Source organism: Pseudopipra pipra, unplaced genomic scaffold (assembly GCF_036250125.1).
Source record: "Pseudopipra pipra isolate bDixPip1 unplaced genomic scaffold, bDixPip1.hap1 HAP1_SCAFFOLD_404, whole genome shotgun sequence".
Classification (NCBI taxonomy): domain Eukaryota; kingdom Metazoa; phylum Chordata; class Aves; order Passeriformes; family Pipridae; genus Pseudopipra; species Pseudopipra pipra.
Window position 1 is genome coordinate 1 of NW_026990883.1, and position 27,934 is coordinate 27,934.

General features: G+C 54.4%; 1 protein-coding gene and 1 long non-coding RNA gene across 5 annotated transcripts in view; one reads left to right on the forward strand and one right to left on the reverse strand.

Annotated features, from left to right (window-relative positions):
* Nucleotides 1–3,026: 3,026 nt before the first annotated feature.
* The window catches only part of LOC135408389 (helicase SRCAP-like), a gene marked incomplete at its 5' end in the record, with an annotated part of 31,726 nt that continues 6,818 nt past the window's right edge, over nucleotides 3,027–27,934 (forward strand). The window contains 10 exons of the mRNA XM_064643562.1: nucleotides 3,027–3,210; nucleotides 4,180–4,262; nucleotides 5,831–5,915; nucleotides 9,272–9,361; nucleotides 14,390–14,485; nucleotides 15,254–15,591; nucleotides 17,631–17,808; nucleotides 22,211–22,347; nucleotides 25,054–25,223; nucleotides 27,556–27,748. Of these exons, the coding sequence (XP_064499632.1) occupies nucleotides 3,027–3,210; nucleotides 4,180–4,262; nucleotides 5,831–5,915; nucleotides 9,272–9,361; nucleotides 14,390–14,485; nucleotides 15,254–15,591; nucleotides 17,631–17,808; nucleotides 22,211–22,347; nucleotides 25,054–25,223; nucleotides 27,556–27,748 (1,554 nt within the window). The remainder of the gene's footprint in view (nucleotides 3,211–4,179; nucleotides 4,263–5,830; nucleotides 5,916–9,271; nucleotides 9,362–14,389; nucleotides 14,486–15,253; nucleotides 15,592–17,630; nucleotides 17,809–22,210; nucleotides 22,348–25,053; nucleotides 25,224–27,555; nucleotides 27,749–27,934) is intronic.
* Nucleotides 15,603–16,788, reverse strand: LOC135408390 (uncharacterized). 4 transcript variants are annotated; one of them, XR_010427572.1, is made up of 4 exons: nucleotides 16,417–16,505; nucleotides 16,297–16,357; nucleotides 15,763–15,802; nucleotides 15,603–15,704 (listed from the first exon to the last, which is right to left on the reverse strand). It is a non-coding gene; the product is annotated as an uncharacterized LOC135408390 (long non-coding RNA). The 4 variants fall into 4 exon arrangements; XR_010427571.1 differs by lacking the exons at nucleotides 15,603–15,704; nucleotides 15,763–15,802 and adding exons at nucleotides 15,901–15,950; nucleotides 16,040–16,089; XR_010427573.1 differs by lacking the exons at nucleotides 15,603–15,704; nucleotides 15,763–15,802 and adding exons at nucleotides 16,020–16,089; nucleotides 16,615–16,788 and having other exon boundaries at nucleotides 16,417–16,486.

Here is a 27,934-nt window from a genome sequence, read left to right on the forward strand (position 1 = left end):
TAGTCAATGGGGGTCAAGAGGGGTCAATGAAGATCAGCAGTGGTCTACGGGGAGCAATAAGGGTCAACAGGGGTCAGTGGTGGTCAACGGGGTCAACAGGGGTCATTAGGGGTCAAGGGGGGTCAATGGTGGTCAACGGGGGTCAGTAAGGGTCAACAGGGGTCAACAGGAGTCAATGGGGGGTTAAGGGTGGTCAAGGGGGGTCAACAGGGATCAAGGGGGGTCAGTGGTGGTCAACAGGGGTCAATGGGGGTCAAGGGGGGTCAATGGTGGTCAACAGGGGTCAATGGGGGTCAACGGGGGCTAATGGTAGTCATTGGGGGTCTGTGGTGGTCAATGGGGTCAAGGGGGGTCAATGGGTGGCCAATAGGGGTCAATGGGGGTTAAGGGGGGTCAATGGAGGTCAGGGGTGGTCAACAGGACTCAACAGGGGTCAAGGGAGGTCAATAGGGGTCAACAGGGATCAAGGGTTGTCAATGGTTGTCAGTGGTGGTCAACAGGGGTCAACGGTGGTCAATGGGGGTCAATGGTGGTCAACAGGGGTCAACGGTGGTCAGTGGGGGTCAAGGGTGGTCATTAGGGGTCAATGGGGGTCAGTGGTGGTCAACAGGGGTCAACGGGAGTCAAGGGGGGTCAATGGGTGGTCAGTGGTGGTCATTAGGGGTCAATGGGGGTCAAAGGGGGTCAGTGGTGGTCAACGGTGGTCAACAGCGGTCAAGGGGGGTCAATGGTGGTCAACAGGGGTCAATGGGGGTCAACGGGGGTCAATGGTGGTCATTGGGGGTCTGTGGTGGTCAGTGGGGGTCAAGGGGGGTCAATAGGGGTCAACGGGGGTCAGTGGGGTTCAGCGATGGTCATCGGTGGTCAATGGTGGTTAGTGGTGGTCAACGGGGGTCAGTGGTGGTCAATGGGGGTCAGTGGGGGTCAAGGGTGGTCAATGGAGGTCAGGGGTGGTTAATAGGGGTCAATGGGGATCAAAGGGAGTCAGTGGTGGTCAACAGTGACCAACGGTGGTCAAGGGGGGTCAATGGGGGTCAATGGTGGTCAACAGTGACCAACAGTGGTCAAGGGGGGTCAATGGGGGTCAATGGGGGTCAATGGTGGTCAACAGTGACCAACAGTCGTCAAGGGGGGTCAATGGGGGTCAATGGGGGTCATTACAGGTCAAAGGGGGTTCATGGTGGTCAGTGGTGGTCAAGGGGGGTCAATGGGGGTCAGTGGTGGTCAACAGGGGTCAACGGGGGTCAGTGGGGGTCAACGGTGGTCAACGGTGGTTGGTGGGTGTCAGTGGTGGTCAACAGGGGTCAATGGGGGCCAACAAGGGTCAGTGGGGGTCAATGGTGGTCGGTGGGGGTCGATGGTGGTCACCGGGGGTCAGTGGTGGTCAACAGGGATCAGCAGTGGTCAACAGTGGTCGGGGGGGTCAATGGAGGTCAGGGGTGGTCAACAGGGGTCAAGGGGGGTCAGTGGTGGTCAATGGGGTCAACAGGGGTCAGTGGTGGTCAGTGGTGGTCAAGGGGGGTCAATGGGGGTCAACGGGGGTCAATGGGGGTCAATGGGGGTCTTTAGGGGTCAAGGTTGGTCAGTGATGGTCAACAGGGGTCAAGGGGTGTTAATGACCCCTGATGGCCACTAATGATCCTTGATGACCTCTAATGATCCCTGATGACCTCTAATGACTCCTGATGACCACTAATGACTCCTGATGACCTCTAATGATCCCTGATGAGCACTAATGACCCCTGATGACCTCTAATGACCCTTGATGACCACTAATGACCCTTAATGACTCCTGATAACCGCTTATGACCCCTGATGACCACTAATGACCCGTGATGGCCACTAATGACTCTGATGACCACTAATGACCCCTGATGACCTCTAATGACCCCTGATGACTACTAATGGCCCCTGATGACTTTTAATGACCCCTGATGACCACTAATGATCCCTGATGACCATTAATGATCCCTGCTGACCTCTAATGATCCCTGCTGACCTCTAATGATCCCTGATGACCACTAATGATCCCTGATGACCACTAATGACTCCTGATGACCACTAATGATCCCTGATGACCATTAATGATCCCTGATGACCACTAATGACCACTAATGACCCTTAATGACTCCTGATAACCGCTAATGACCCCTGATGACCACTAATGACTGTCAGTAGCTATTAATGACCTCTAATGACCCCTGATGACCACTAATGACTGTTAGTAGCTTTTAATGGCTTTTAATGATCTCTGATGACCACTAATAACTGTTAGTGGCTATTAATGACCTCTAATGATTCCTTGATGACTGTTAATGATTGTTAGTAGCTATTAATGATCTCTAATGACCCCTGATGACCACTAATGACTGTTAGTAGCTATTAATGACTTCTAATGACGCCTGCTGACCACTAATAACTGTTAGTGGCTATTAATGATCTCTAATGACTCCTGATGACCACTAATGACTGTTAGTAGCTATTAATGCTCTCTAATGACCCCTGATGACCACTAATGAGTGTTAGTAATTACTAATGATTTCTAGTAGTCCCTGATGACTGCTAATGATTGTTAGCAATTGCTAATGAGTTCTAATGACCCCTGATTGCCACTGATGAGTGTTAGTAACTACTAATGACCTGTAATGATCCCCAAGGACTACTAATGACTGTTAGTAATTACTAATGGTCTCTAATGACTCCTGATGACCACTAATGACTGTTAGTAACGATCAACGATCTCTAACGACCCGTGATGACTGCTAATGAGCATTAGTGACTATTAATGATCTCTAATGAGTCCTGATGACCACTAATGATCCCTGCTGACCTCTAATGATCCCTGCTGACCTCTAATGATCCCTGATGACCACTAATGACCCCTGATGACCATTAATGACCCTTGATGACCACTATTTGCTCCTGATGACCACTAATGACTCCTGATGACTACTAATGACTCCTGATGACCACTAATGACCCCTGATGACCACTAATGGCCGTTAATGAGTGCTAACGAGCCCTAATTGCAGGTGGTGCAGTTCAAGCAGCAGTCGCGGCTGGAGGAGAAGCGGAAGAAGGCCCTGGACCTGCAGCTCGACTTCATCGTGGGGCAGACGGAGAAATACTCGGACCTGCTGAGCCGCAGCCTCAACGCCCCCCGGGCCCCGCCCCCCGCGCCCGGGACACGCCCACCCGCCGCCTGCGCAGGTGGGGGGGGGCTGGGGCAGCTGGGGGGGGGGCTGGGGGTCACCTGGAGGGGTCTGGGGTCACCTGGGGGGTGGGAGGGGTCACCTGAGGGGGTCTGGGGGCACCTGGGTGGGGTCTGGGGGTCACCTGTGTCACCTGGGGGGGTCTGGGGGTCACCTGGGGGGGTCTGAGGGTCACCTGGGGGGGTCTGGGGGCACCTTGGAGGGGTTTGGGGGTCACCTGGGAGGGGTCTGGGGGTCACCTGGAGGGGTCTGGGGGTCACCTGGGGGGGTCTGAGGGTCACCTGAGGGGGTGGGAGGGGTCTCAGTGTCACCTGGGGGGGTCTGGGGGTCACCTGAGGGGGTGGGAGGGGTCTCAGTGTCACCTGGGGGGGTCTGGGGGTCACCTGAGGGGGTGGGAGGGGTCTCAGTGTCACCTGGGGGGGGGATCTGGGGGTCACCTGGGGGGGTCTGGGGGTCACCTGAGGGGGTCTGGGGGTCACCTGGAGGGGGTCTGGGGGTCACCTGTGTCACCTGGGGGGGTCTGGGGGTCACCTGAGGGGGTGGGAGGGTCTCAGTGTCACCTGGGGGGGGGTCTGGGGGTCACCTGGGGGGGTCTGGGGGTCACTTGAGGGGTGGGAGGGGTCTGGGGGTCACCTGGGGGGGTCTGGGGGTCACCTGGAGGGGTCTGGGGGTCACGTGGGGGGGTCTGGGGGTCACGTGGGGGGGTCTGGGGGTCACCTGGAGGAGTCTGGGGGCAGCTGGGAGGGGTCTGGGGGTCACCTGGGGGGGTCTGGGGGTCACCTGGGGGGGTCTGGGGGTCACCTGAGGGGGTGAGAGGGGTCTGGGGGTCACCTGGGGGGGTCTGGGGGTCACCGGGAGGGGTCTGGGGGTCACCTGGGGGTCTGGGGGTCACCGGGAGGGGTCTGGGGGTCACCTGGGGGGGGTGGGAGGGGGTCTCAACGTCACTTTTTCCCCTCCCCCCCCCCAGGTGACGCCGCCCAAGGACCCCCCGCCGAGGGGGGGGAGGGGCCCAGACCCCTGGGGGACCTTCTGGGGACCCTCCCCCCGCAGGTAACGACCCCTCCCCCTCCTCTCTTCCCGAATTTTGGGGTCTTCTCCACCCCCCCCCAAATATTGGGATTTTTGCAGCCTTAAATTGACCCAAAAACTCACAGAAATTGACCCAAAAATGCCTGAAATTGACCCAAAAATCCCTTAAATTGAACTAAAATTCACTTAAATTGACCCAAAAATCCCTTAAATTGACCCAAAAACTCCTTAAATTGACCCAAAAATCCCTTAAATTGAACTAAAATTCACTTAAATTGACCCAAAAGTTGCTTAAATTGCCCCAAAAATCCCTTAAATTGATCTAAAAATCACTAAAATCAACCCAAAAATCACTTTACTTGACCCAAAATTACTTAAATTGAACTAAAAATCACTTAAATTGCCCCAAAAATCCCTTAATTGACCAATAAACTGCTTAAATTGCTACAAAAATCAGTAAAAAATTACTTTAATTGTCCCAAAAATCACTTTAATTGACCCGAAAATTACTCAAATTGAACTTAAAATCATTTGAATTGCCCCAAAAATCACTAAAATTGACCCAAAAATCCCTTAAATTGACACAAAAATCCCTTAAATTGACCCAAAAATGCCTTAAATTGAATTAAAATTCACTTAAATTGACCCAAAAGTTGCTTAAATTGACCCCAAAATCACTTAAATTGATCTAAAAATCCCTTAAGTTGCCCCAAAAATTACTTAAATTGACCCCAAATTGCTTAAATTTAACTGAAATTCATTTAAATTGACCCAAAAGTTGCTTAAATTGACCCAAAATCCCTTAAATTGACCCCAAAATCACTTAAATTGCCCCAAAAGTTCCTTAAATTGCCCCAGAATTACTTAAATTGCCCCAAAAATTACTTAAATTGATCCAAAAATCCCTTAATTGAACTAAAATTCACTTAAATTGACCCAAAAGTTGCTTAAATCGACCCAAAAATCACTTAAATCGATACAAAATTGACCCAAAAATTGCTTTAATTGACCCAAAAATCACTTTAATTGACCCAAAAATTACTCAAATTGAACTTAAAATCATTTGAATTGCCCTAAAAATCATTTAAATTGCCCCAAAAATCACTTAAATCGACACAAAAATCAGTAAAAAATTGCTTTAATTGACCCAAAAATCGCTTTAATTGACCCGAAAATCCCTTAAATTGATCTAAAAATCACTTAAATTGCCCCAAAAATCCTTTAAATGGACCCAAAAATCACTTAAATCGATACAAAAATTGACCCAAAAATTGCTTTAATTGACCTAAAAATTGCTTTAATTGACCCAAAAATTACTCAAATTGAACTTAAAATCATTTGAATTGCCCCAAAAATCACTTTAATTGGCACAAAAATCACTTAAATTGACCCAAAAATCACTTAAATCGACACAAAAATCAGTAAAAAATTACTTTAATTGTCCCAAAAATCACTTTAATTGACCCGAAAATCACTTTATTTGACCCAAAAATTACCGGAATCGCTTTAAAAATGACCAAAAATTATGGGAATTGTCCAAAATCCCTTTTTTTCCCTTTTTTGCCCTTTTTTGCCCTTTTTTCCCCCAGGCCCTGCTGAGGAGGGAGCGGGACCCTCCCCCCCCGTGGGGCCCCCGCGAGGACGACGCCGAGTTCGCCGCCGACGACGAGGAGGGTCAGTTTTGGGGGATTCCCAATTCTGGGGGGGTTCCCCAATTTTGGGGGGGTTCCCCCAATTTTGGGGGGTTCAGTGAATTTTAGCATTTTTTAAGGAATTTTTTAGGACTTTTTTTGGGCATTTTTAGGTATTTTTGGAGCATTTTTACCATTTTTAAATAAATTTTTTAGGACTTTTTTAGGAGTATTTTTAGGTATTTTTTGGGCATTTTTAACATTTTTTTAAGAATTTTTAGTGCATTTTTTTGGGATTTTTAGGGATTTTTTGAGCATTTTCAGCATTTTTTAGTGAGTTTTTCGTGCATTTTTTTGGGTCATTTTTAGGTATTTTTTGAGCATTTTTAATGAATTTTTTAGGGCCTTTTTTTGGGGCATTTTTAGGTATTTTTTGAGCATTTATAACCATTTTTTTATGAATTTTTTAGGATTTTTTTAGGAGTATTTTTAGGTATTTTTTGAGCATTTTTAGCATTTTTAATGAATTTTTTAGGCTGATTTTTTGGTTATTTTTAGGTATTTTTTGAGCATTTTTAGCATTTTTTAATGAATTTTTTAGGGTGTTTTTTTGGGGCATTTTTAGGGATTTTTTGAGCATTTTCAGCATTTTTTAGTGAATTTTTCGTGCATTTTTTGGGTCATTTTTAGGAATTTTTTGAGCATTTTTTATGAATTTTTTAGGATTTTTTTAGGGGCATTTTTAGGTATTTTTTGAGCATTTTTACCATTTTAAAATAAATTTTTTAGCATTTTTTTAGGAGTATTTTTAGAGTTTTTTTGAGTATTTTTACCATTTTTTAATGAATTTTTTAGGTTGTTTTTTTGGGTGCTTTTAGGTATTTTTTGAGCATTTTTAGCATTTTTTAATGAATTTTTTAGGATTTTTTTAGGAGTATTTTTAGGTATTTTTTGAGCTTTTTTAGCATTTTTTAGCCAATTTTTTAGTGCATTTTTTTTGTTATTTTTAGGTATTTTTTTGAGCATTTTTAACATTTTTTAAAGAATTTTTAGTGCATTTTTTTTGGATTTTTAGGGATTTTTTGAGCATTTTTAGCATTTTTTTATGAATTCTTTAGGAGTTTTTTAGGGGCATTTTTAGTATTTTTTGAGCATTTTTAGCATTTTTTTATGAATTTTTTAGGATTTTTTTAGGAGTATTTTTAGGTATTTTTTGAGTATTTTTAGCATTTTTTAATGAATTTTTAGTGCATTTTTTGGGCATTTTTAGGGATTTTTTGGGTTTTTTTACCATTTTTTAATGAATTTTTTAGGGTGTTTTTTTGGGTGTCTTTAGGTATTTTTTGGGCATTTTTACCATTTTTAAATAAATTTTTTAGGACTTTTTTTGGAGTATTTTTAGGGATTTTTTGAACATTTTTAGCATTTTTAATGAATTTTTTAGGACTTTTTTTGGGCATTTTTAGGTATTTTTTGACCATTTTTAACATTTTTTTAAGAATTTTTAGTGCATTTTTTGGGGCATTTTTAGGTATTTTTTGAGTATTTTTAGCATTTTTTAATGAATTTTTTAGGCTGATTTTTTGGTTATTTTTAGGAATTTTTTGAGCATTTTTACCATTTTTTAATGAATTTTTTAGGTTGTTTTTTTGGGTGCTTTTAGGTATTTTTTGAGCATTTTTAGCATTTTTTAATGAATTTTTTAGGACTTTTTTTTGGGCGTTTTTAGGTATTTTTTGAGCATTCTTAAAATTTTTTAATTAATTTTTTAAGGTTTTTTTGGGGGCATTTTAGGGATTTTTTGAGCATTTTTAGCATTTTTTTATGAATTTTTTAGGGCTTTTTTTGGAAGTTTTTAGGGGTTTTTTAAGCATTTTTAAGTATTTTTTAGGAATTTTTAGTGCATTTTTTGGGGCATTTTTACGGATTTTTTGAGCATTTTTAGCATTTTTTTATGAATTTTTTAGGATTTTTTTAGGGGCATTTTTTAGGTATTTTTTGAGTATTTTTATCTTTTTTATGGATTTTTTATGGTTTTTTTGGGGCATTTTTAGGGATTTTTTGGGGTTTTTTAGCATTTTTTTTAAGAATTTTTAGTGCATTTTTTTGGGGCATTTTTAGGTATTTTTTGAGTATTTTTAGCATTTTTTAAAGAATTTTTTAAGGTGTTTTTTGGGGCATTTTTAGGGATTTTTTGAGCATTTTTACCATTTTTTAATGAATTTTTTAGGCTGGTTTTTTTGGGTGTTTTTAGATATTTTTTGAGCATTTTCAGCATTTTTTATACGAATTTTTAGTGCATTTTTTGGGGCATTTTAGGGTTTTTTGAGCATTTCTACTGGTTTTTTATTAATTTTTTAGGAGTTTTTTAGGAACATTTTTTAGGTATTTTTTGAGTATTTTTAGCATTTTTTAGTGAATTTTTAAGGCCTTTTTTTGGTTATTTTTAGGTATTTTTGAGCATTTTTAACCGTTTTTTACGAATTTTTTAGAGTGATTTTTTGGGGCATTTTTAGATATTTTTTGAGCATTTTCACAATTTTTTTGAGGATTTTCACCCCTTTTCTTCGAGTTTTCACTCATTTTTTGGGTGTTTTCACCCATTTTTGGGGCGTTTTTCTCCATTTTTTTTGCGTTTTCACCCATTTCTGGGACTTTTTCACCGATTTCTGGGGGTTTTTTACCATTTTTTGAGGATTCTGACCCATTTCCAGGGTTTTTTCCCTTATTTCTTTTGAGTTTTCATCCATTTTTCTTTGAGTTTTCACCCATTTTTGTGGCGTTTTCACCCATTTTTTGGGCGTTTTTCACCCATTTTTGGGACGTTTTTCTCCATTTTTTTTGGGTTTTCACCCATTTCTGGGACTTTTTCACCGATTTCTGGGGTTTTTTTCCCATTTTTTGAGGATTCTGACCCATTTTCAGGGTTTTTTCCCTTATTTGTTTTGAGTTTTCATCCATTTTTTTCGAGTTTTCACCCGTTTTTGGGGCATTTTCACCCATTTTTGGGCATTTTTCTTCATTTTTGGGCGTTTTTCTCCATTTTTTTTGTGTTTTTCTCCATTTTTTTTGCGTTTTTCTCCATTTTTTTTGGGTTTTCACCCATTTCTTGGACTTTTTTCCCAATTTCTGGGGTTTTTTACCATTTTTTGAAGATTCTGACCCATTTTCAGGGTTTTTTCCCTTATTCCTTTTGAGTTTTCATCCATTTTTCTTCGAGTTTTCACCCATTTTTGGGGCGTTTTTCTTCATTTTTTGGGCGTTTTTCTTCATTTTTGGGGCGTTTTTCTCCATTTTTTTTGCATTTTCACCCATTTCTGGGACTTTTTCACCGATTTCTGGGGGTTTTTTACCATTTTTTGAGGGTTCTGACCCATTTTCGGGGCTCTTTCCCCCCAGGGGAGGACGAGGAGGACACGATCGCCGCCCAGGAGCGACTCGAGGGCGACGTCGACCACCAGCAGGAGCTCGACGACCTCGCCCGCGAGGGTGGGTGCCAAAAACACCCCCAAAAACCCCCAAAACCCCCCAAAACCACCCCAAAATTCTCCAAACCTGCCCCAAAAACTCCCCCAGGACCCCTGAAAACAAGATATAAAAATAAGCCAAAAATCAGCTCAAAAATCCCCCAAAAACACCAAAAAACACCCAAACCCACCCCAAAAACGCCCCCCAGGACCCCCCAAAAAAAGCCCCAAAAAAAGCTCCAAAAATAGCCCAAAACCTCCCAAAAAACTTCCCTAAAAAACCTCCCAAAAAACCTCCCAAACCCACCCCAAAATTCTCCAAACCTGCCCCAAAAACTCCCCCAGGACCCCCAAAAACAAGATACGAAAATAGGCCAAAAATCAGCTCAAAAACCCCCCAAAAACACCCAAAAAAACCTTCCAAACCCACCCCAAAATTCTCCAAATCTGCCCCAAAAAAGCCCCTCAGGACCCTCAAAAAGAAGCTCCAAAAATAGCCAAAAATCAGCTCAAAAACACCCAAAAAACCCCCAAACCCACCCCAAAAACGCCCCCCAGGACTCCCAAAAAGAAGCTCCAAAAATAGCCCAAAATAGCCCAAAACCTCCCCAAAAACTTCCCTAAAAAACCTCCCGAAAAACCTCCCAAAAACATCCCAAAATTCTCCAAACCTGCCCCAAAAACTCCCCCAGGACCCCCCAAAACAAGATACGAAAATAGGCCAAAAACCACCTCAAAACCCCCCCAAAAACACCCAAAAAATGCCCAAACCCACCCCAAAAAAGCCCCCCAGGACCCCCAAAAAGAAGCTCCAAAAATAGGCCAAAAATCAGCTCAAAAACTCCCCAAAAACCTCCCCAAAAAAACCTCCCAAACCCACCCCAAAATTCTCCAAATCTGCCCCAAAAACTCCCCCAGGACCCCCAAAAACAAGATACAAAAATAGACCAAAAATCACCTTAAAAACTCCCCAAAAACCTCCCCAAAAAACCTCCCAAAACCACCCCAAAAACATATTCCAGGACCCCCCCAAAAAATTCCCAAAATAGACCAAAAATCACCTTAAAAACTCCCCGAAAACCTCCCCAAAAAACCTCCCAAAGCCACCCCAAAAACGCCCCCCCAGGACTCCCAAAAAAAAGCTCCAAAAATAGCCCAAAAATAGCCCAAAACCTCCCCAAAAACTTCCCAAAAAAACTTCCCAAAAAACCTCCCAAACCCACCCCAAAATTCTCCAAACCTGCCCAAAAAGGGCACCCAGGACCCCAAAAACGAGGTTCAAAAACAGGCCAAAAACAGCCCAAAAAACCATCTCAAAAACAGTTCAAGGACCCCCAAAAACAGCTTCAAAAAACACCCCAAAACACCCCTAAAAAAACCCCAAAAACACCCCAAAAACACCCCAAGACCCCCAAAAAGAAGCCCCAAAACCACCCCAAAATCCCCCAAAAACCTCCCGAAAAAACCCCAAAACCACCCAAAAAAACCCCCAAAACCCCCCAAAAAACCCCCCAAACCCACCCCAAAATTCTCCAAACCTGCCCCAAAAACTCCCCAGGACCCCTGAAAACAAGATACGAAAATAGGCCCAAAACCACCTCAAAAACCCCAAAAACACCCAAAAAAACCTCCCAAACCTGCCCTAAAAACTCCTCCAGGACCCCCCAAAAAAAAGCTCCAAAAATAACCCAAAAATCAGCTTAAAAACCTCCCAAACCCACCCCAAAATTCTCCAAACCTGCCCAAAAACTCCCCCAGGACCCCCCAAAACAAGATACGAAAATAGGCCCAAAACCACCTCAAAAACCCCCCAAAAACACCCAAAAAATGCCCAAACCCACCCAAAAATGCCCCCCAGGACCCCCAAAAAGAAGCTCCAAAAATAGCCAAAAAGTCACCTCAAAAACACCCCAAAACCACCCCAAAAAACCTCCCAAAGCCACCCCAAAAACTCCCCCAGGACTCCCAAAAAGAAGCTCCAAAAATAGCCCAAAAATAGCCCAAAACCTCCCCAAAAACTTCCCCAAAAAACCTCCCAAAAAACCTCCCCAAACCCACCCCAAAATTCTCCAAACCTGCCCCAAAAACTCCCCCAGGACCCCCAAAAACAAGCTCCAAAAATAACCCAAAAATCACCTTAAAAACAGTTCAAGGACCCTTAAAAACACCCCAAAAAACACCCAAAAATACCCCTAAAAAAGCCCCAAAAACCACCCCAAAAACACCCCCAAGACCCCCAAAAAGAAGCCCCAAAACCACCCCAAAACCTCCCAAAAAACCTTCCCGAAAAAACCCCTAAACCACCCAAAAAAAACCCCAAAACACCCCCAAAAAACCTCCCAAACCCACCCCAAAAAACACCCAAACCCACCCCAAAAACGCCCCCCAGGACTCCCAAAAAAAGCTCCAAAAATAGCCCAAAAATAGCCCAAAACCTCCCCAAAAACTTCCCTAAAAAACCTCCCAAAAAACCTCCCCAAACCCACCCTAAAATTCTCCAAACCTGCCCCAAAAAGGGCACCCAGGACCCCCAAAAACAAGCTCCAAAATAACCCAAAAATCACCTTAAAAACAGTTCAAGGACCCTTAAAAACACCCCAAAAAACACCCAAAAATACCCCTAAAAAAACCCCAAAAACACCCAAAAACACCCCCAAGACCCCCAAAAGAAGCCCAAAACCACCCCAAAACCCCCCAAAAAACCTCCCCGAAAAAACCCCAAAACCACCCAAAAAAAACCCCAAAACCCCCCAAAAAACCCCCAAACCCACCCCAAAATTCTCCAAACTTGCCCTAAAAAGGCCCCTCAGGACCCTCAAAAAAAAATCCCAAAAATAAAGCAAAAATGACCTTAAAAACTCCCCAAAAACATCCCTAAAAAACCTCCCAAAAAACCTCCCAAAAAACCTCCCAAACCCACCCCAAAATTCTCCAAACCTGCCCCAAAAACTCCCCAGGACCCCCAAAAACAAGATACAAAAATAGACCAAAAATCACCTTAAAAACAGTTCAAGGACCCCCAAAAACAACTTCGAAAAACACCCAAAAACACTCCTAAAAAAAGCCCCAAAACCACCCCAAAAACACCCCCAAGACCCCAAAAAGAAGCCCCAAAACCGCCCCAAAACCACCCCAAAAAACCTCCCAAAAAAACCCCAAAACCACCCAAAAAAAACCCCAAAACCCCCCCAAAAAACCCCCCAAACCCACCCCAAAATTCTCCAAACCTGCCCCAAAAACTCCCCCAGGACCCCTGAAAACAAGATACAAAAATAAGCCAAAAATCAGCTCAAAATCCCCCAAAAACCACCCCAAAAACCCCAAACCCCCCCCAAAAAACCTCCAAACCCACCCAGAAATACCCCGAGCAACCCCTGAATGTGTCTCAGGTGTGTCCCAGGTGTGTCCACCCCCAGGTGTGTCCAGGTGTGTCTCAGGTGTATCTCAGGTGTGTCCAGGTGTCCCCAGGTGTGTTCCAGGTGTGTCCCAAGTGTGTTCCAGGTGTGTCTCAGGTGTCCCCAGGTGTGTCCCAGGTGTGTCCCAAGTGTGTTCCAGGTGTGTCCCAGGTGTGTCCCACCCCCAGGTGTGTCCCAGGTGTGTCCCATCCCCCAGGTGTGTCCCAGGTGTGTCCCACCCCCCCAGGTCCGTCCAAGTATGTCCCAGGTGTGTCCCTGTTCCATCCCATCCCCTCCAGGTGTGTCCCAGCTCCCCCCCGGGTGTGTCCCCCCCCAGGTGAGTGACCCAGGTGTGTCTCAGGTGTGTCCCACCCCCCAGGTGTTCCCAGGTGTGTTCCCGGTGTGTCCCAGGTGTGTCCCACCCCCCCAGGTGTGTCCCAGCTCCCCCCCAGGTGTGTCCCAGCTCCCCCCCAGGTGTGTCCCACCCCCCCAGGTGTGTCCCCCCCCAGGTGAGTGACCCAGGTGTCCCCAGGTGTGTCCCAGGTGTGTCCCACCCCCCAGGTGTGTCCCAGGTGTGTCCCACCCCCGCAGGTGTCCCCAGGTGTGTCCCAGGTGTCCCTCCCCAGGTGCGTGACCCAGGTGTGTTGCAGGTGTGTTCCAGCCCCCCCCCCAGGTGTGTCCCACCCCCCAGGTGTCCCAGGTGTGTCCCAGGTGTGTCCCACCCCCCCAGGTGTGTTCCCCCCCCAGGTGCGTGACCCAGGTGTGTTGCAGGTGTATCCTGCAGGTATCCCCTTCCCCCCAGGTGTGTCCCAGGTGTGTCCTCCCCCCCAGGTGTGCCCAGGTGTGTTGCAGGTGTGTCCCGCCCCCTTAGGTGTGTCCCCCCCCCAGGTGCGTGACCCAGGTGTGTCCAGGTGTGTCCTACTCCCCCAGGTGTCCCCAGGTGTGTCCCAGGTTTGTCCCACCCCCCAGGTGTGTCCCAGCCCCCCCCCCCCCCAGGTGTGTCTCCCTTCATGTGTGTCCCACTCCTCCAGGTGTGTCCAGGTGTATCTCATCTGCCCAGGTGTGTCCCAGGTGTGTCCCAGCCCCCCCCCAGGTGTGTCCCTCCCAGGTGCATGACCCAGGTGTGTCTCAGGTGTGTCCCCCCCCCCAGGTGTGTCCCAGGTGTGTCTCAGGTGTGTCCCCCCCAGGTGAGTGACCCAGGTGTGTCCCAGGTGTGTCCCACCCCCCAGGTGTGTCCCAGGTGTGTCCAGGTGTGTCCCCCCCCCCAGGTGTGTCCCAGGTGTGTCTCAGGTGTGTCCCCCCCAGGTGAGTGACCCAGGTGTCCCTAGGTGTGTCCCACCCCCCAGGTGTGTCCCAGCCCCTCCCCAGGTGTGTCCCCCCCAGGTGTGTCCCAGGTGTGTCTCAGGTGTGTCCCCCCCCCCACGTGTGTCCCAGGTGTGTCCCAGGTGTGTCTCAGGTGTGTCCCCCCCCCAGGTGTGTCCCAGGTGTGTCTCAGGTGTGTCCCCCCCCCCAGGTGTGTCCCAGGTGTGTCTCAGGTGTGTCCCCCCCAGGTGAGTGACCCAGGTGTGTCCCGGGTGTGTCCCACCCCCCAGGTGTCCCCAGGTGTGTCCCAGGTGTGTCCCACCCCCCAGGTGCGTGACCCAGGTGTGTTGCAGGTGCGCTGCCCATGGAGGAGCTGCTCCAACGTTACGCCGGCGCCTTCACCGACTCCGACTGCGACTCCGCCCCCGGCGCCAGCAGCACCCGCTCAGGTAACGCCCACCTGGGCACACCTGGGCACACCTGGGGGGGTTAAAAGTCACCTGAGGGGGGTTGTGGGGTCACCTGAGGAGGATTTGGGGTCACCTGGGGGGGTTTTGGGGTCACCTGGGGGGGATTTGGGGTCACCTGAGGGGGTTTTGGGGTTATTTGAATGGATTTTGGGGTCACCTGGGCAGGTGGGGGCTGGTTTTGGGGTCACCTGAGAGCGTTTTGGGGTCACCTGAGAGGGATTTGGGGTCACCTGGGCAGGTGTGAGGTGGTTTTGGGGTTACCTGAGGGTGTTTTGGGGTTACCTGAGAAGGTTTTGGGAGTTACCTGAGGGGGTTTTGGGGTCACCTGGGGGGGTTTTCGGGTGACCTGAGGGGGATTTGGGGTCACCTGAGGGGGTCTTGGGGACACCTGGGAGAGTTTTGGGGTTACCTGGGGGGGTTTTGGGGTCATCTGGGGGGGTTTTGGGGTCACCTGAGGGGGATTTGGGGTTATCTGGGGCAGTTTTGGGGTCACCTGAGAAGGTTTTGGAGTTACCTGAGGGGGTTTTGGGGTCACCTGGGCAGGTGTGTGTTGGTTTTGGGCTCACCTGAGGGGGTTTTGGGGTCACCTGGGGGGTTTTGGGGTCACCTGAGCGAGTTTAGGAGCTCACCTACGAGGTTCAGGCCCCAAGTGTGGCTCCGCCCCCTCACCTGTGCCCCTCCCAAACTCACCTGTGCCCCTCCCAAACTCACCTGTGCGCCTCCCAAACTCACCTGTGCCCCGCCCAGACTCACCTGCGGCCGAGAGCGACGAGGAGGAGGAGGAGGAGGAGGAGGAGGAGGACGAGGACGAGGAGGACGAGGACGACGACGAGGAAGAGGAGGAGGAGGAGGAGCAGGAAGGGGGAGCCGGGGGAGGAGGGGGCGGGGCAGGAGGAGACCCCGCCCCGGGAGACCCCGCCCCGCCCGCCCAGGTGCCGCCGGGGGAGGGCGGGGCCGCCACCGGCCCCGCCCCGGCCACGCCCAGCTCGGGCCCCGCCGGCTCCGCCCCCAAGAAGGAGATCAGCGACATCGCGGCCGCCGCCGAGAGCCTCCAGCCCAAGGGGTACACCCTGGCCACCACACAGGTGAGGGGCGCACCTGGGGGCACCTGGGGGCACCTGGGCACACCTGGGGGCACTTGGGGGCACCTGGGGGCACCTGGGGGCACCTGGGCACACCTGGGGGCACCTGGGGGCATCTGGATCCATCTCCAGCCCAAGGGGTACACCCTGGCCACCACACAGGTGAGGGGGCACCTGGGCACACCTGGGGGCAACTGGGGGCACCTGGGGGCATCTGGGGGCACCTGGGGGCACCTGGGGGCACCTGGGCACACCTGGGGGGGGTGGGACACATCTCCAGCCCAAGGGGTACACCCTGGCCACCACACAGGTGAGGGGGCACCTGGGCACACCTGGGGGCACCTGGGGGCACCTGGGGGCACCTGGGGGCACCTGGGGGGGGTGGGACACATCTCCAGCCCAAGGGGTACACCCTGGCCACCACACAGGTGAGGGGCACACCTGGGCACACCTGGGGGCACCTGGGCACACCTGGGGGCACCTGGGGGCACCTGGGGGCATCTGGGGGCACCTGGGGGGGGTGGGACACATCTCCAGCCCAAGGGGTACACCCTGGCCACCACACAGGTGAGGGGGCACCTGGGCACACCTGGGGGCACCTGGGGGCACCTGGGGGCACTTGGGGGCACCTGGGAGGGGTGGGACACATCTCCAGCCCAAGGGGTGCACCCTGGCCACCACACAGGTGAGGGGTGCACCTGGGCACACCTGGGGGCACCTGGGACACACCTGGGCACACCTGGGGGCACCTGGGGGCACCTGGGGGCATCTGGATCCATCTCCAGCCCAAGGGGTACACCCTGGCCACCACACAGGTGAGGGGCACACCTGGGCACACCTGGGGGCAACTGGGGGCACCTGGGGGCATCTGGGGGCACCTGGGGGCACCTGGGGGCACCTGGGCACACCTGGGGGGGGTGGGACACATCTCCAGCCCAAGGGGTACACCCTGGCCACCACCCAGGTGAGGGGGGCACACCTGGGCACCTGGGGGCACCTGGGCGCACCTGGGGCATCTGGGGGCACCTGGGGACAACTGGGCACACCTGGGGGCACCTGGGGGCATCTGGGGGCATCTGGGCACACCTGGGGGCACCTGGGTATATTTGGGGGCACGTGGGGGCACCTGGGCACACCTGGGGGCACCTGGGCACACCTGGGGGCAACTGGACACACCTGGGGGCACCTGGGGGCACCTGGATCCATTTCCAGCCCAAGGGGTACACCTTGGCCACCACACAGGTGAGGGGGCACACCTGGGCACCTGGGGGCACCTGGGGGCACTTGAGGGCATCTGGGGGCACCTGGGGGCATCTGGGGGCATCTGGGGGCACCTGGGGGCACCTGGGCACATCTGGGGGCACCTGGATTCATCTCCAGCCCAAGGGGTACACCCTGGCCACCACCCAGGTGAGGGGGGCACACCTGGGGGCACCTGGGGGCAGCTGGGGGCACCTGGGGGCATCTGGGGGGGGTGGGACACATCTCCAGCCCAAGGGGTGCACCCTGGCCACCACCCAGGTGAGGGGCGCATCTGGGCACACCTGGGGGCACCTGGGGGCACCTGGGGGCACCTGGGACACACCTGAGGGCACCAGGGCACACCTGGGCACACCTGGGGACACCTGGATCCATTGGGATCCATAGGGATCTATAGGGACTCACCTGGAGGGGTGTAGGTGGGGGCACCTGGGGAGTCTGGGGGTCACCTGGGACACACCTGGGACACACCTGGGCACACCTGGGACACACCTGGGACACACCTGGATCTATAGGGCTCTATAGAGATCTATAGGGACTCACCTGGAGTGGTTGTAGAGGGGGTCACTTAGGGAGTCTAAGGGTCACCTGTGGGGCCTGGGACGCACCTGGGACACACCTGGGACACACCTGGGTCCATTGGGTGTCACCTGAAGGGTCGTAGGGGTGTTACCTGTGGGGTTACCTGGAAGGTTTAGGAACTCACCTGGAGTTTGGGGGTTCTGAGGGTCACCTGTGGGGTCAGGGGGTCACCTGGGCCTGACCTGTGCCCACCTGTGCAGGTGAAGACGCCCATCCCTCACCTGCTGAGGGGCACCCTGCGGGAGTACCAGCACATCGGGCTGGACTGGCTCGTCACCATGTACGAGAAGAAGCTCAACGGGATCCTCGCCGACGAGATGGGGCTGGGCAAGACCATCCAGACCATCTCCCTGCTGGCACACCTGGCCTGCGAGAAAGGTGGGGGCACACCTGGGCACACCTGGGGGCGGGGGGGAAAAAAAAACGGGGGGAAAAGGGGAAAAAACGGGGAAAAACGGGGAAAAAATGGGGGAAATGTGGGGAAAAAAGGGGTGGAAAGGGTTAAAAGTGGGGGAGGAACCGTCTGGAAAGGTGGTGGGGCACAGCTGGGCACACCTGGCACACACCTGGGCACACCTGGGGGGAGGGGGGGGAAAAAAACGGGGGGAAAAAGGGGAAAAAACGGGGGAAATGGGGGAAAAAGGGGTGGAAAGGGTTAAAACTGGGTGAGAAACCCCCCAAAAAGGTGCCAGGTGTAGGAAAGGAGACACCTGGGCACACCTGGCACACACCTGGGCACACCTGGGGGGGAGGGGGGGAAAAAAAACGGGGGGAAAAGGGGAAAAAACGGGGGGAAAAGGGGAAAAAATGGGGGAAATGTGGGGAAAAAAGGGGTGGAAAGGGTTAAAAATGGGGGAGGAACCGTCTGGAAAGGTGGTGGGGCACAGCTGGGCACACCTGGCACACACCTGGGCACACCTGGGGGCGGGGGGGGAAAAAAACGGGGGGAAAAGGGGAAAAAACGGGGAAAAAAGGGGAAAAAATGGGGGAAATGTGGGGAAAAAAGGGGTGGAAAGGGTTAAAAATGGGGGAGGAACCGTCTGGAAAGGTGGTGGGGCACAGCTGGGCACACCTGGCACACACCTGGGCACACCTGGGCACACCTGGGGGCGGGGGGGTGGAAAAAAAACGGGGGGAAAAGGGGAAAAAATGGGTGAAATGTGGAAAAGAAGAAGGGGTGAAAATGGTTAAAAATGGGTGAAAACCCCTGAAAAGGGGGTCAGGTGTAGGAGAGGAGGCACCTGGGCACACCTGGCACACACCTGGGCACACCTGGGCACACCTGGGGGGGAGGGGTGGAAAAAAAATGGGGGAAAAGGGGAAAAAATGGGTGAAATGTGGGGAAAAAAAAGGGGTGAAAATGGTTAAAAATGGGTGAAAACCCCTGAAAAGGGGGCCAGGTGTAGGAGAGGAGGCACCTGGGCACACCTGGCACACACCTGGGCACACCTGGGGGGGAGGGGTGAAAAAAAAACAAGGGGAAAAGGGGAAAAAATGGGTGAAATGTGGAAAAGAAAAAGGGGTGAAAATGGTTAAAAATGGGTGAAAATCCCTGAAAAGGGGGTCAGGTGTAGGAGAGGAGGCACCTGGGCACACCTGGCACACACCTGGGCACACCTGGGCACCTTTGGGGGTCTCCAGAACCCACCTGAGACCCACCTGAGACCCACCTGGGCATCTTTGGGGGTGTCCAGAACCCACCTGAGACCCACCTGGGACCCACCTGGGCACCTTTAGGTCACACCTGAGCCCCTTTAGGTCACACCTGGGCACCTTTTTGGGCTCTCCCGGCCTCACCTGTGCCCTTTACCTGCCCACAGGTAGCTTGTGCCCTCACCTGGTGCTCACCTGGTGCCCACCTGGGCGACGCCCAACCGGGAGACGGAGCTCAGGGGGACCCACCTGGGCACCTTTGGGTCACACCTGGGCACCTTTTTGGGGTGTCCAGGATTCACCTGGGCACCTTTTTGGGGTCTTGGACTCACCTGGGCACCTTTGGGGGTCTCCAGGATCCACCTGGGACCTACCTGAGACTCACCTGGGCACCTTTGGGGGTCTCCAGACCCCACCTGAGACTCACCTGGGCACCTTTGGGGGTGTCCAGAACCCACCTGAGACCCACCTGGGCACCTTTGGGGGTCTTCAGGACCCACCTGAGACCCACCTGGGCACCTTTTTGGGGTGTTCAGGACTTACCTGAGACCCACCTGAGACTCACCTGGGCACCTTTGGGGGTGTCCAGAACCCACCTGAGACCCACCTGGGCACCTTTGGGTGCCCTGAGTCTTGTCCAGGACTCACGTGAGCCCCTTTAGGTCACACCTGGGCACCTTTTTGGGTTCTCCCGGCCTCACCTGTGCCCCTTACCTGCCCACAGGTAGCTGGCGCCCTCACCTGGTGCTCACCTGGTGCCCACCTGGGCGACGCCCAACCAGGAGACGGAGCTCAGGGGGACCCACCTGGGCACCTTTGGGTCACACCTGGGCACCTTTTTGATGTCCCCAGGACTCACCTGGGCACCTTTTTGGGGTCTTGAGGACTCTCCTGGGCACCTTTGGTGGTCTCCAGAACCCACCTGAGACTCACCTGAGACCCACCTGGGCACCTTTGGGGGTGTCTAGAACCCACCTGAGACCCACCTGAGACCCACCTGGGCACCTTTGGGGGTGTCCAAAACCTACCTGGGACCCACCTGGGACTCACCTGGGCACCTTTGGGGGTCTCCAGAACCCACCTGAGACCCACCTGGGCACCTTTGGGGGCGTCCAGAACCCACCTGGGACCCACCTGGGCACCTTTGGGTGCCCTGAGTCTTGTCCAGGACTCACCTGAGCACCTTTAGGTCACACCTGGGCACCTTTTTGGGCTCTCCCGGCCTCACCTGTGCCCTTTACCTGCCCACAGGTAGCTGGCGCCCTCACCTGGTGCTCACCTGGTGCCCACCTGGGCGATGCCCAACCGGGAGGCGGAGCTCAGGGGGACCCACCTGGGCACCTTTGGGTCACACCTGGGCACCTTTTTGGGGTGTCCAGGACTCACCTGGGCACCTTTGGGGTCTCCAGGACTCACCTGAGACCCACCTGGGCACCTTTGGGGGTCTCCAGAACCCACCTGAGACCCACCTGGGCACCTTTAGGTCACACCTGGGCACCTTTTTGGTGTCCCCAGGACTCACCTGGGCACCTTTGGTGGTCTCCAGAACCCACCTGAGACCCACCTGAGACCCACCTGGGCACCTTTGGGGGTGTCTAGAACCCACCTGAGACCCACCTGGGACCCACCTGGGCACCTTTGGGGGTCTCCAGAACCCACCTGAGACCCACCTGAGACTCACCTGGGCACCTTTGGGGGTGTCCAGAACCCACCAGGGACACACCTGGGACCCACCTGGGCACCTTTGGGGGCGTCCAGAACCCACCTGAGACCCACCTGGGCACCTTTGGGTGCCCTGAGTCTTGTCCAGGACTCACCTGAGCCCCTTTAGGTCACACCTGGGCACCTTTTTGGGCTCTCCCGGCCTCACCTGTGCCCCTCACCTGCCCACAGGTAGCTGGCACCCTCACCTGGTGCTCACCTGGTGCCCACCTGGGCGATGCCCAACCGGGAGGCGGAGCTCAGGGGGACCCACCTGGGCACCTTTGGGTCACACCTGGGCACCTTTTTGGTGTCCCCAGGACTCACCTGGGTACCTTTTTGGGGTCTTCAGGACTCACCTGGGCACCTTTGGGGGTGTCCAGACCCCACCTGAGACCCACCTGGGACCCACCTGGGCACCTTTGGGGGTCTCCAGAACCCACCTGGGACCCACCTGGGCACCTTTGGGGGTCTTCAGGACTTACCTGAGACCCACCTGAGACTCACCTGGGCACCTTTGGGGGCATCCAGAACCCACCTGGGACCCACCTGGGACCCACCTGGGCACCTTTGGGGGTCTCCAGAACCCACCTGAGACCCACCTGAGACCCACCTGGGCACCTTTGGGGGCGTCCAGAACCCACCTGAGACCCACCTGAGACCCACCTGGGCATCTTTAGGTCACACCTGAGCCCCTTTAGGTCACACCTGGGCACCTTTTTGGGCTCTCCCGGCCTCACCTGTGCCCTTTACCTGCCCACAGGTAGCTTGTGCCCTCACCTGGTGCCCACCTGGGCGACGCCCAACCGGGAGACAGAGCTCAGGGGGACCCACCTGGGCACCTTTGGGTCACACCTGGGCACCTTTTTGGTGTCCCCAGGACTCACCTGGGCACCTTTTTGGGGTCTTGAGGACTCACCTGGGCACCTTTGGGGGTGTCCAAAACCCACCTGAGACCCACCTGGGCACATTTGGGGGCGTCCAGAACCCACCTGAGACCCACCTGGGACCCACCTGGGCACCTTTGGGGGTCTCCAGAACCCACCTGGGACCCACCTGGGCACCTTTGGGGGCATCCAGAACCCACCTGGGACCCACCTGGGACCCACCTGGGCACCTTTGGGGGTCTCCAAAACCCACCTGAGACCCACCTGGGCACCTTTGGGGGTCTCCAAAACCCACCTGAGACCCACCTGGGCACCTTTGGGGGTCTCCAAAACCCACCTGAGACCCACCTGGGCACCTTTGGGGGTGTCCAGGACACACCTGAGACCCACCTGGGACTCACCTGGGCACCTTTGGGGTCTCCAGATCCCACCTGAGACCCACCTGGGCACCTTTGGGGGTGTCCAGGACCCACCTGAGATCCACCTGGGCACCTTTTTGGGCTCTCCCGGCCTCACCTGTGCCCTTTACCTGCCCACAGGTAGCTGGGGCCCTCACCTGATCATCGTGCCCACGTCGGTGATGCTGAACTGGGAGATGGAGCTCAAGCGCTGGTGCCCCAGCTTCAAGATCCTCACCTACTACGGCGCCCAGAAGGAGCGGCGGCTCAAGCGCCAGGTGAGGGCACACCTGGGCACACCTGGGCACACCTGGGCACACCTGGGCACACCTGGATACAGTGGGATTCACAGGGATCTATAGGGACTCACCTGGAGGGGTGTAGGGGGGTCACCTGGGGGGTTTTGGGGTCACCTGAGGGGTCTGAGGGTCACCTGGGCACACCTGGGGCACACCTGGATACACCTGGGAGCCGTTGGGAGCCGTGGGGAGATGGAGGGAGTCACCTGGAGGGTTGTAGGGGGGTCACCTGGGGGGTTTTGGGGTCACCTGAGGGGTCTGGGGGTCACCTGAGGGTCACCTGGGCACACCTGGGCACACCTGGGCACTCCTGGATACAGTAGTGGGGTTCATAAGGATCGACAGGGAGTCACCTGGAGGGTTGTAGGGGGGTCACCTGGGGGGTTTTGGGGTCACCTGGGGGGTCTGAGGGTCACCTGAGGGTCACCTGGGGCACACCTGGGCACACCTGGGAGACGTTGGGATGCATAGGGATCTATAGGGACTCACCTGGTGGGTTGTAGGGGGGTCACCTGGGGGGTTTTGGGGTCACCTGAGAGGTCTGGGGGTCACCTGAGGGTCACCTGGGGGGTCTGGGGGTCACCTGGGCACACCTGGGCACACCTGGGCACTCCTGGATACAGTGGGGTTCATAAGGATCGACAGGGAGTCACCTAGAGGGTTGTAGGGGGGTTACCTGGGGGGTTTTGGGGTCACCTGAGGGGTCTGAGGGTCACCTGAGGGTCTGAGGATCACCTGGGCACACCTGGGCACACCTGGATACAGTGGGGTTCATAAGGATCGACAGGGAGTCACCTGGAGGGTTGTAGGGGGGGTCACCTGGGGGGTTTTGGGGTCACCTGAGGGGTCTGAGGGTCACCTGGGGCACACCTGGGGCACACCTGGGCACACCTGGGCACACCTGGGAGACGTTGGGATGCATAGGGATCTATAGGGACTCACCTGGCGGGTTGTAGGGGGGTCACCTGGGCGGTTTTGGGGTCACCTGAGGGGTCTGAGGGTCACCTGGGCACACCTGGGCGCACCTGGGTACACCTGGGAGCCGTTGGGAGCCGTGGGGAGATGGAGGGAGTCACCTGGAGGGGTGTGAGGGGGTCACCTGGGGGGTTTTGGGGTTACCTGAGGGTCACCTGTGGGGGTCTGGGGGTCACCTGGCACACCTGGGCACACCTGGGCACACCTGGGCACACCTGGATACAGTGGGGTTCATAAGGATCGACAGGGACTCACCTGGAGGGTTGTAGGGGGGTCACCTGGGGGGTTTTGGGGTCACTTGAGGGGTCTGAGGGTCACCTGAGGGTCACCTGGGGGGTCTGGGGGTCACCTGGGCACACCCGGGCACACCTGGGCACACCTGGGCACACCTGGATACAGTGGGGTTCATAAGGATCGACAGGGAGTCACCTGGAGGGTTGTAGGGGGGTCACCTGGGGGGTTTTGGGGTCACCTGAGGGGTCTGAGGGTCACCTGGGACGCACGTGGACACACCTGTGCACACCTGGGTACAGTGGGGTTCATAAGGATCGACAGGGAGTCACCTGGAGGGTTGTAGGGGGGTCACCTGGGGGGTTTTGGGGTCACCTGAGAGGTCTGAGGGTCACCTGAGGGGCACCTGGGGGGTCTGAGGGTCACCTGGGCACACCGGGGCACACCTGGATCCATTGGGATTCATAAAGTCTACAGGGACTCACCTGGAGGGTTGTAGGGGGGTCACCTGGGGGGTTTTGGGGTCACCTGAGGGGTCTGGGGCTCACCTGAGGGTCACCTGGGGCACACCTGGACACACCTGGGCACACCTGGGTCACACCTGGATCCATTGGGATCTTTAGGGATCTATAGGGACTCACCTGGAGGGTTGTAGGACTGTCACCTGTAGAATTACCTGGAAGGTTTAGGAGGTTATCTGGGGTCACCTGGGGGTCACCTGTGCCTCACCTGTGCCTCACCTGTCAGGGCTGGACGAAGCCGAACGCGTTCCACGTGTGCATCACGTCCTACAAGCTGGTGCTGCAGGACCACCTGGGCGGGGGGCTGGGGGTCACCTGGGGGTCACCTGGGCACACCTGGGACACACCTGGGACACACCTGGGACACACCTGGGACACACCTGGATCCAGTGAGATCTATAGGGACTCACCTGGAAAGTTATAGGGGGATCACCTGTAGGGTCTTACCTGCTCACCTGAGCACTCTGGGGGTCACCTGGGACACACCTGGACACACCTGGGACACACCTGGATGCACCTGGATCCATTGGGATCCATTGGGATCTATAGGGACTCACCTGGAGAGTTATAGGGGGATCACCTGTAGGGTCTTACCTGATCACCTGAGGAGTGTGGGGGTCACCTGAGGCTCACCTGTGCCTCACCTGTGCCTCACCTGTCAGGGCTGGACGAAGCCGAACGCGTTCCACGTGTGCATCACGTCGTACAAGCTGGTGCTGCAGGACCACCTGGGTGGGGGGCTGGGGGTCACCTGGGCACACCTGGGACACACCTGGGACACACCTGGGCACACCTGGATCTATTGGGATCCTTTGGGATCTATAGGGACTCACCTGGAGGGTTATAAGGGGATCACCTGTAGGGTCTTACCTGGATACGTGAGCACTCTGGGGGTCACCTGAGGGTCACCTGGGGGGTCTGAAGGTCACCTGTGGCTCACCTGTGCCTCACCTGTCAGGGCTGGACGAAGCCGAACGCGTTCCACGTGTGCATCACGTCGTACAAGCTGGTGCTGCAGGACCACCAGGCCTTCCGGCGCAAGAACTGGAAGTACCTGATCCTGGACGAGGCCCAGAACATCAAGAACTTCAAGTCCCAGCGCTGGCAGTCCCTGCTCAACTTCAACAGGTGAGGGCGGCGCACCTGGGGGCGCCTGGGGGCACCTGGGGGCACCTGGGGGGGGTTGGGATACACCTGGGGGGCATAGGGATACACCTGGGCACAACTGGGGGCACCTGGGGGAGGTTGGGATATACCTGGGCACACCTGGGGGGGGTTGAGATACGTTTGAGGGGATTGGGATACACCTGGGCACACCTGGGCACACCTGGGGGGAATGGGGATACACCTGGGTGCACCTGGGTGTACCTGAGGGGTTTGGGATACACCTGGGGGGGATTGGGATATACCTGGGCACACCTGGGGGCACCTGGGGGGGAGTGGGATACACCTGGGCACACCTGGGCACACCTGGGGGCACCTGGGGGGGAGTGGGATACACCTGGGCACACCTGGGGGAGGTTGGGATACACCTGGACACACCTGGGGAGGATTGGGATACATTTGAGAGGATTGGCATACACCTGGGCACACCTGGGCACACCTGGGCACACCTGGGGGCACCTGGGAGGGGTTGGGATATACCTGTGTACAGGTGGGTGCTCCTGGGGGGGATTGGGATACACCTGGGCACAGCTGGGGGCACCTGGGGGCACCTGGGGGGGGTGGGATACACCTGGGCGCACCTGGGCACACCTGGGAACAGCTGGGGGGGGTTGGGATACACCTGGGGGGGATTGGGATATACCTGGGCACACCTGGGCGCTCCTGGGGGCACCTGGGGAGGGGTTGGGATATACCTGGGCACACCTGGGGGCACCTGGGGGGGTTTGGATACACCTGGGCAGACCGGGGAAGGTTTGGATACACCTGGGCACACCTGGGGGGGGTTGGGATACACCTGGGCACACCTGGGGGCACCTGGGGGGGGTTGGGATACACCTGGGCACACCTGGGCACAGGTGGGTGCTCCTGGGGGGGGGTTGGGATACACCTGGGGGGGATTGGGATATACCTGGGCACAGGTGGGCACTCCTGGGGTTACCTGTGAGTGCTCTGGGGTTACCTGGGGGTACCTGTGGGTGCTCAGGTGTTACCTGTGGGTACCCAGGTGTTACCTGTGGTTACCTGTGGGTACCAGGTGTTACCTGTAGGTGCTCTGGGGTTACCTGTGGTTACCTGTGGGTCCCCAGGTGTTACCTGGGGGTACCTGTGAGTGTTCTGTGTCCACCTGGGGCCACACCTGGGTACTCCAGGGGTTACCTGGGGTTACCTGTGGATGTTCAGGTGTTACCTGTGGGTGCTCTGGGGTTACCTGTGGGTACCCAGGTGTCACCTGTGGGTACCCAGGTGTTACCTGTGGGTGCTGTGGGGTTACCTGTCTCACCTGTCCTGTCTCACCTGTCCCCCCCCAGCCAGCGGCGGCTGCTGCTGACGGGGTTACTTGGGGTTACCTGTGGTTACCTGTGGGTGCTCAGGTGTTACCTGTGGGTGCTGTGGGGTTACCTGTGGGTGCTCAGGTGTTACCTGTGGGTACCCAGATATTACCTGTGGGTGCTCTGGGGTTACCTGTAGGTTACCTGTAGGGGCTTAGGTGTTACCTGTGGGTACCCAGATCTTATCTGTGGGTACTGAGGTGTTACCTGTGGGTACTCAGGTGTCACCTGTGGGTGCTCTGGGGTTACCTGTGGGTGCTCTGGGGTTACCTGTCTCACCTGTGCGGTCTCACCTGTCCCCCCCCAGCCAGCGGCGGCTGCTGCTGACGGGGACGCCGCTGCAGAACAGCCTGATGGAGCTGTGGGGTTACCTGGGGTTACCTGTGGGTACCCAGGTGTCACCTGTGGGTGCTCTGAGGTTACCTGTGGGTGCTCTGAGGTTACCTGTGGTTACCTGTGGGTGCTCAGGTGTTACCTGTGGGTGCTCTGGGGTTACCTGGTGTTACCTGTGGGTACCCAGGTGTTACCTGTGGGTACTCTGGGGTTACCTGTAGATACTTGTGGGTGCTCAGGTGTTGCCTGTAGGTGCTCTGGGGTTACCTGTGGTTACCTGTGGGTGCTCAGGTGTTACCTGTGGGTACCCAGATATTACCTGTGGGTGCTCTGGGGTTACCTGTAGGTTACCTGTAGGGGCTTAGGTGTTACCTGTGGGTACCCAGATCTTACCTGTGGGTACCCAGGTGTTACCTGTGGGTGCCCAGGTGTCACCTGTGGGTGCTCTGGGGTTACCTGTGGGTGCTCTGGGGTTACCTGTCTCACCTGTGCCGTCTCACCTGTCCCCCCCCAGCCAGCGGCAGCTGCTGCTGACGGGGTTACTTGGGGTTACCTGTGGGTGCCCAGGTGTCACCTGTGGGTGCTGTGGGGTTACCTGTCTCACCTGTGCGGTCTCACCTGTCCCCCCCCAGCCAGCGGCGGCTGCTGCTGACGGGGACGCCGCTGCAGAACAGCCTGATGGAGCTGTGGTCGCTGATGCACTTCCTGATGCCGCGGGTGTTCCAGTCCCACCGGGAGTTCCGGGAGTGGTTCCACAACCCCCTGACCGGCATGATCGAGGGCAGCCAGGAGTACAACGAGAGCCTCGTCAAGAGGCTGCACAAGGTAACGCACCTGGGCACACCTGGGCACACCTGGGCACACCTGGGGGCACCTGGGGGCATGTGGGATACACCTGGAGACACCTGGGATGAGGGTTTGGGATGGGGGATCGAGGGCAGCCAGGAGTACAACGAGAGCCTCGTCAAGAGGCTGCACAAGGTAACACCTGGAGGTACCTGAGATACACCT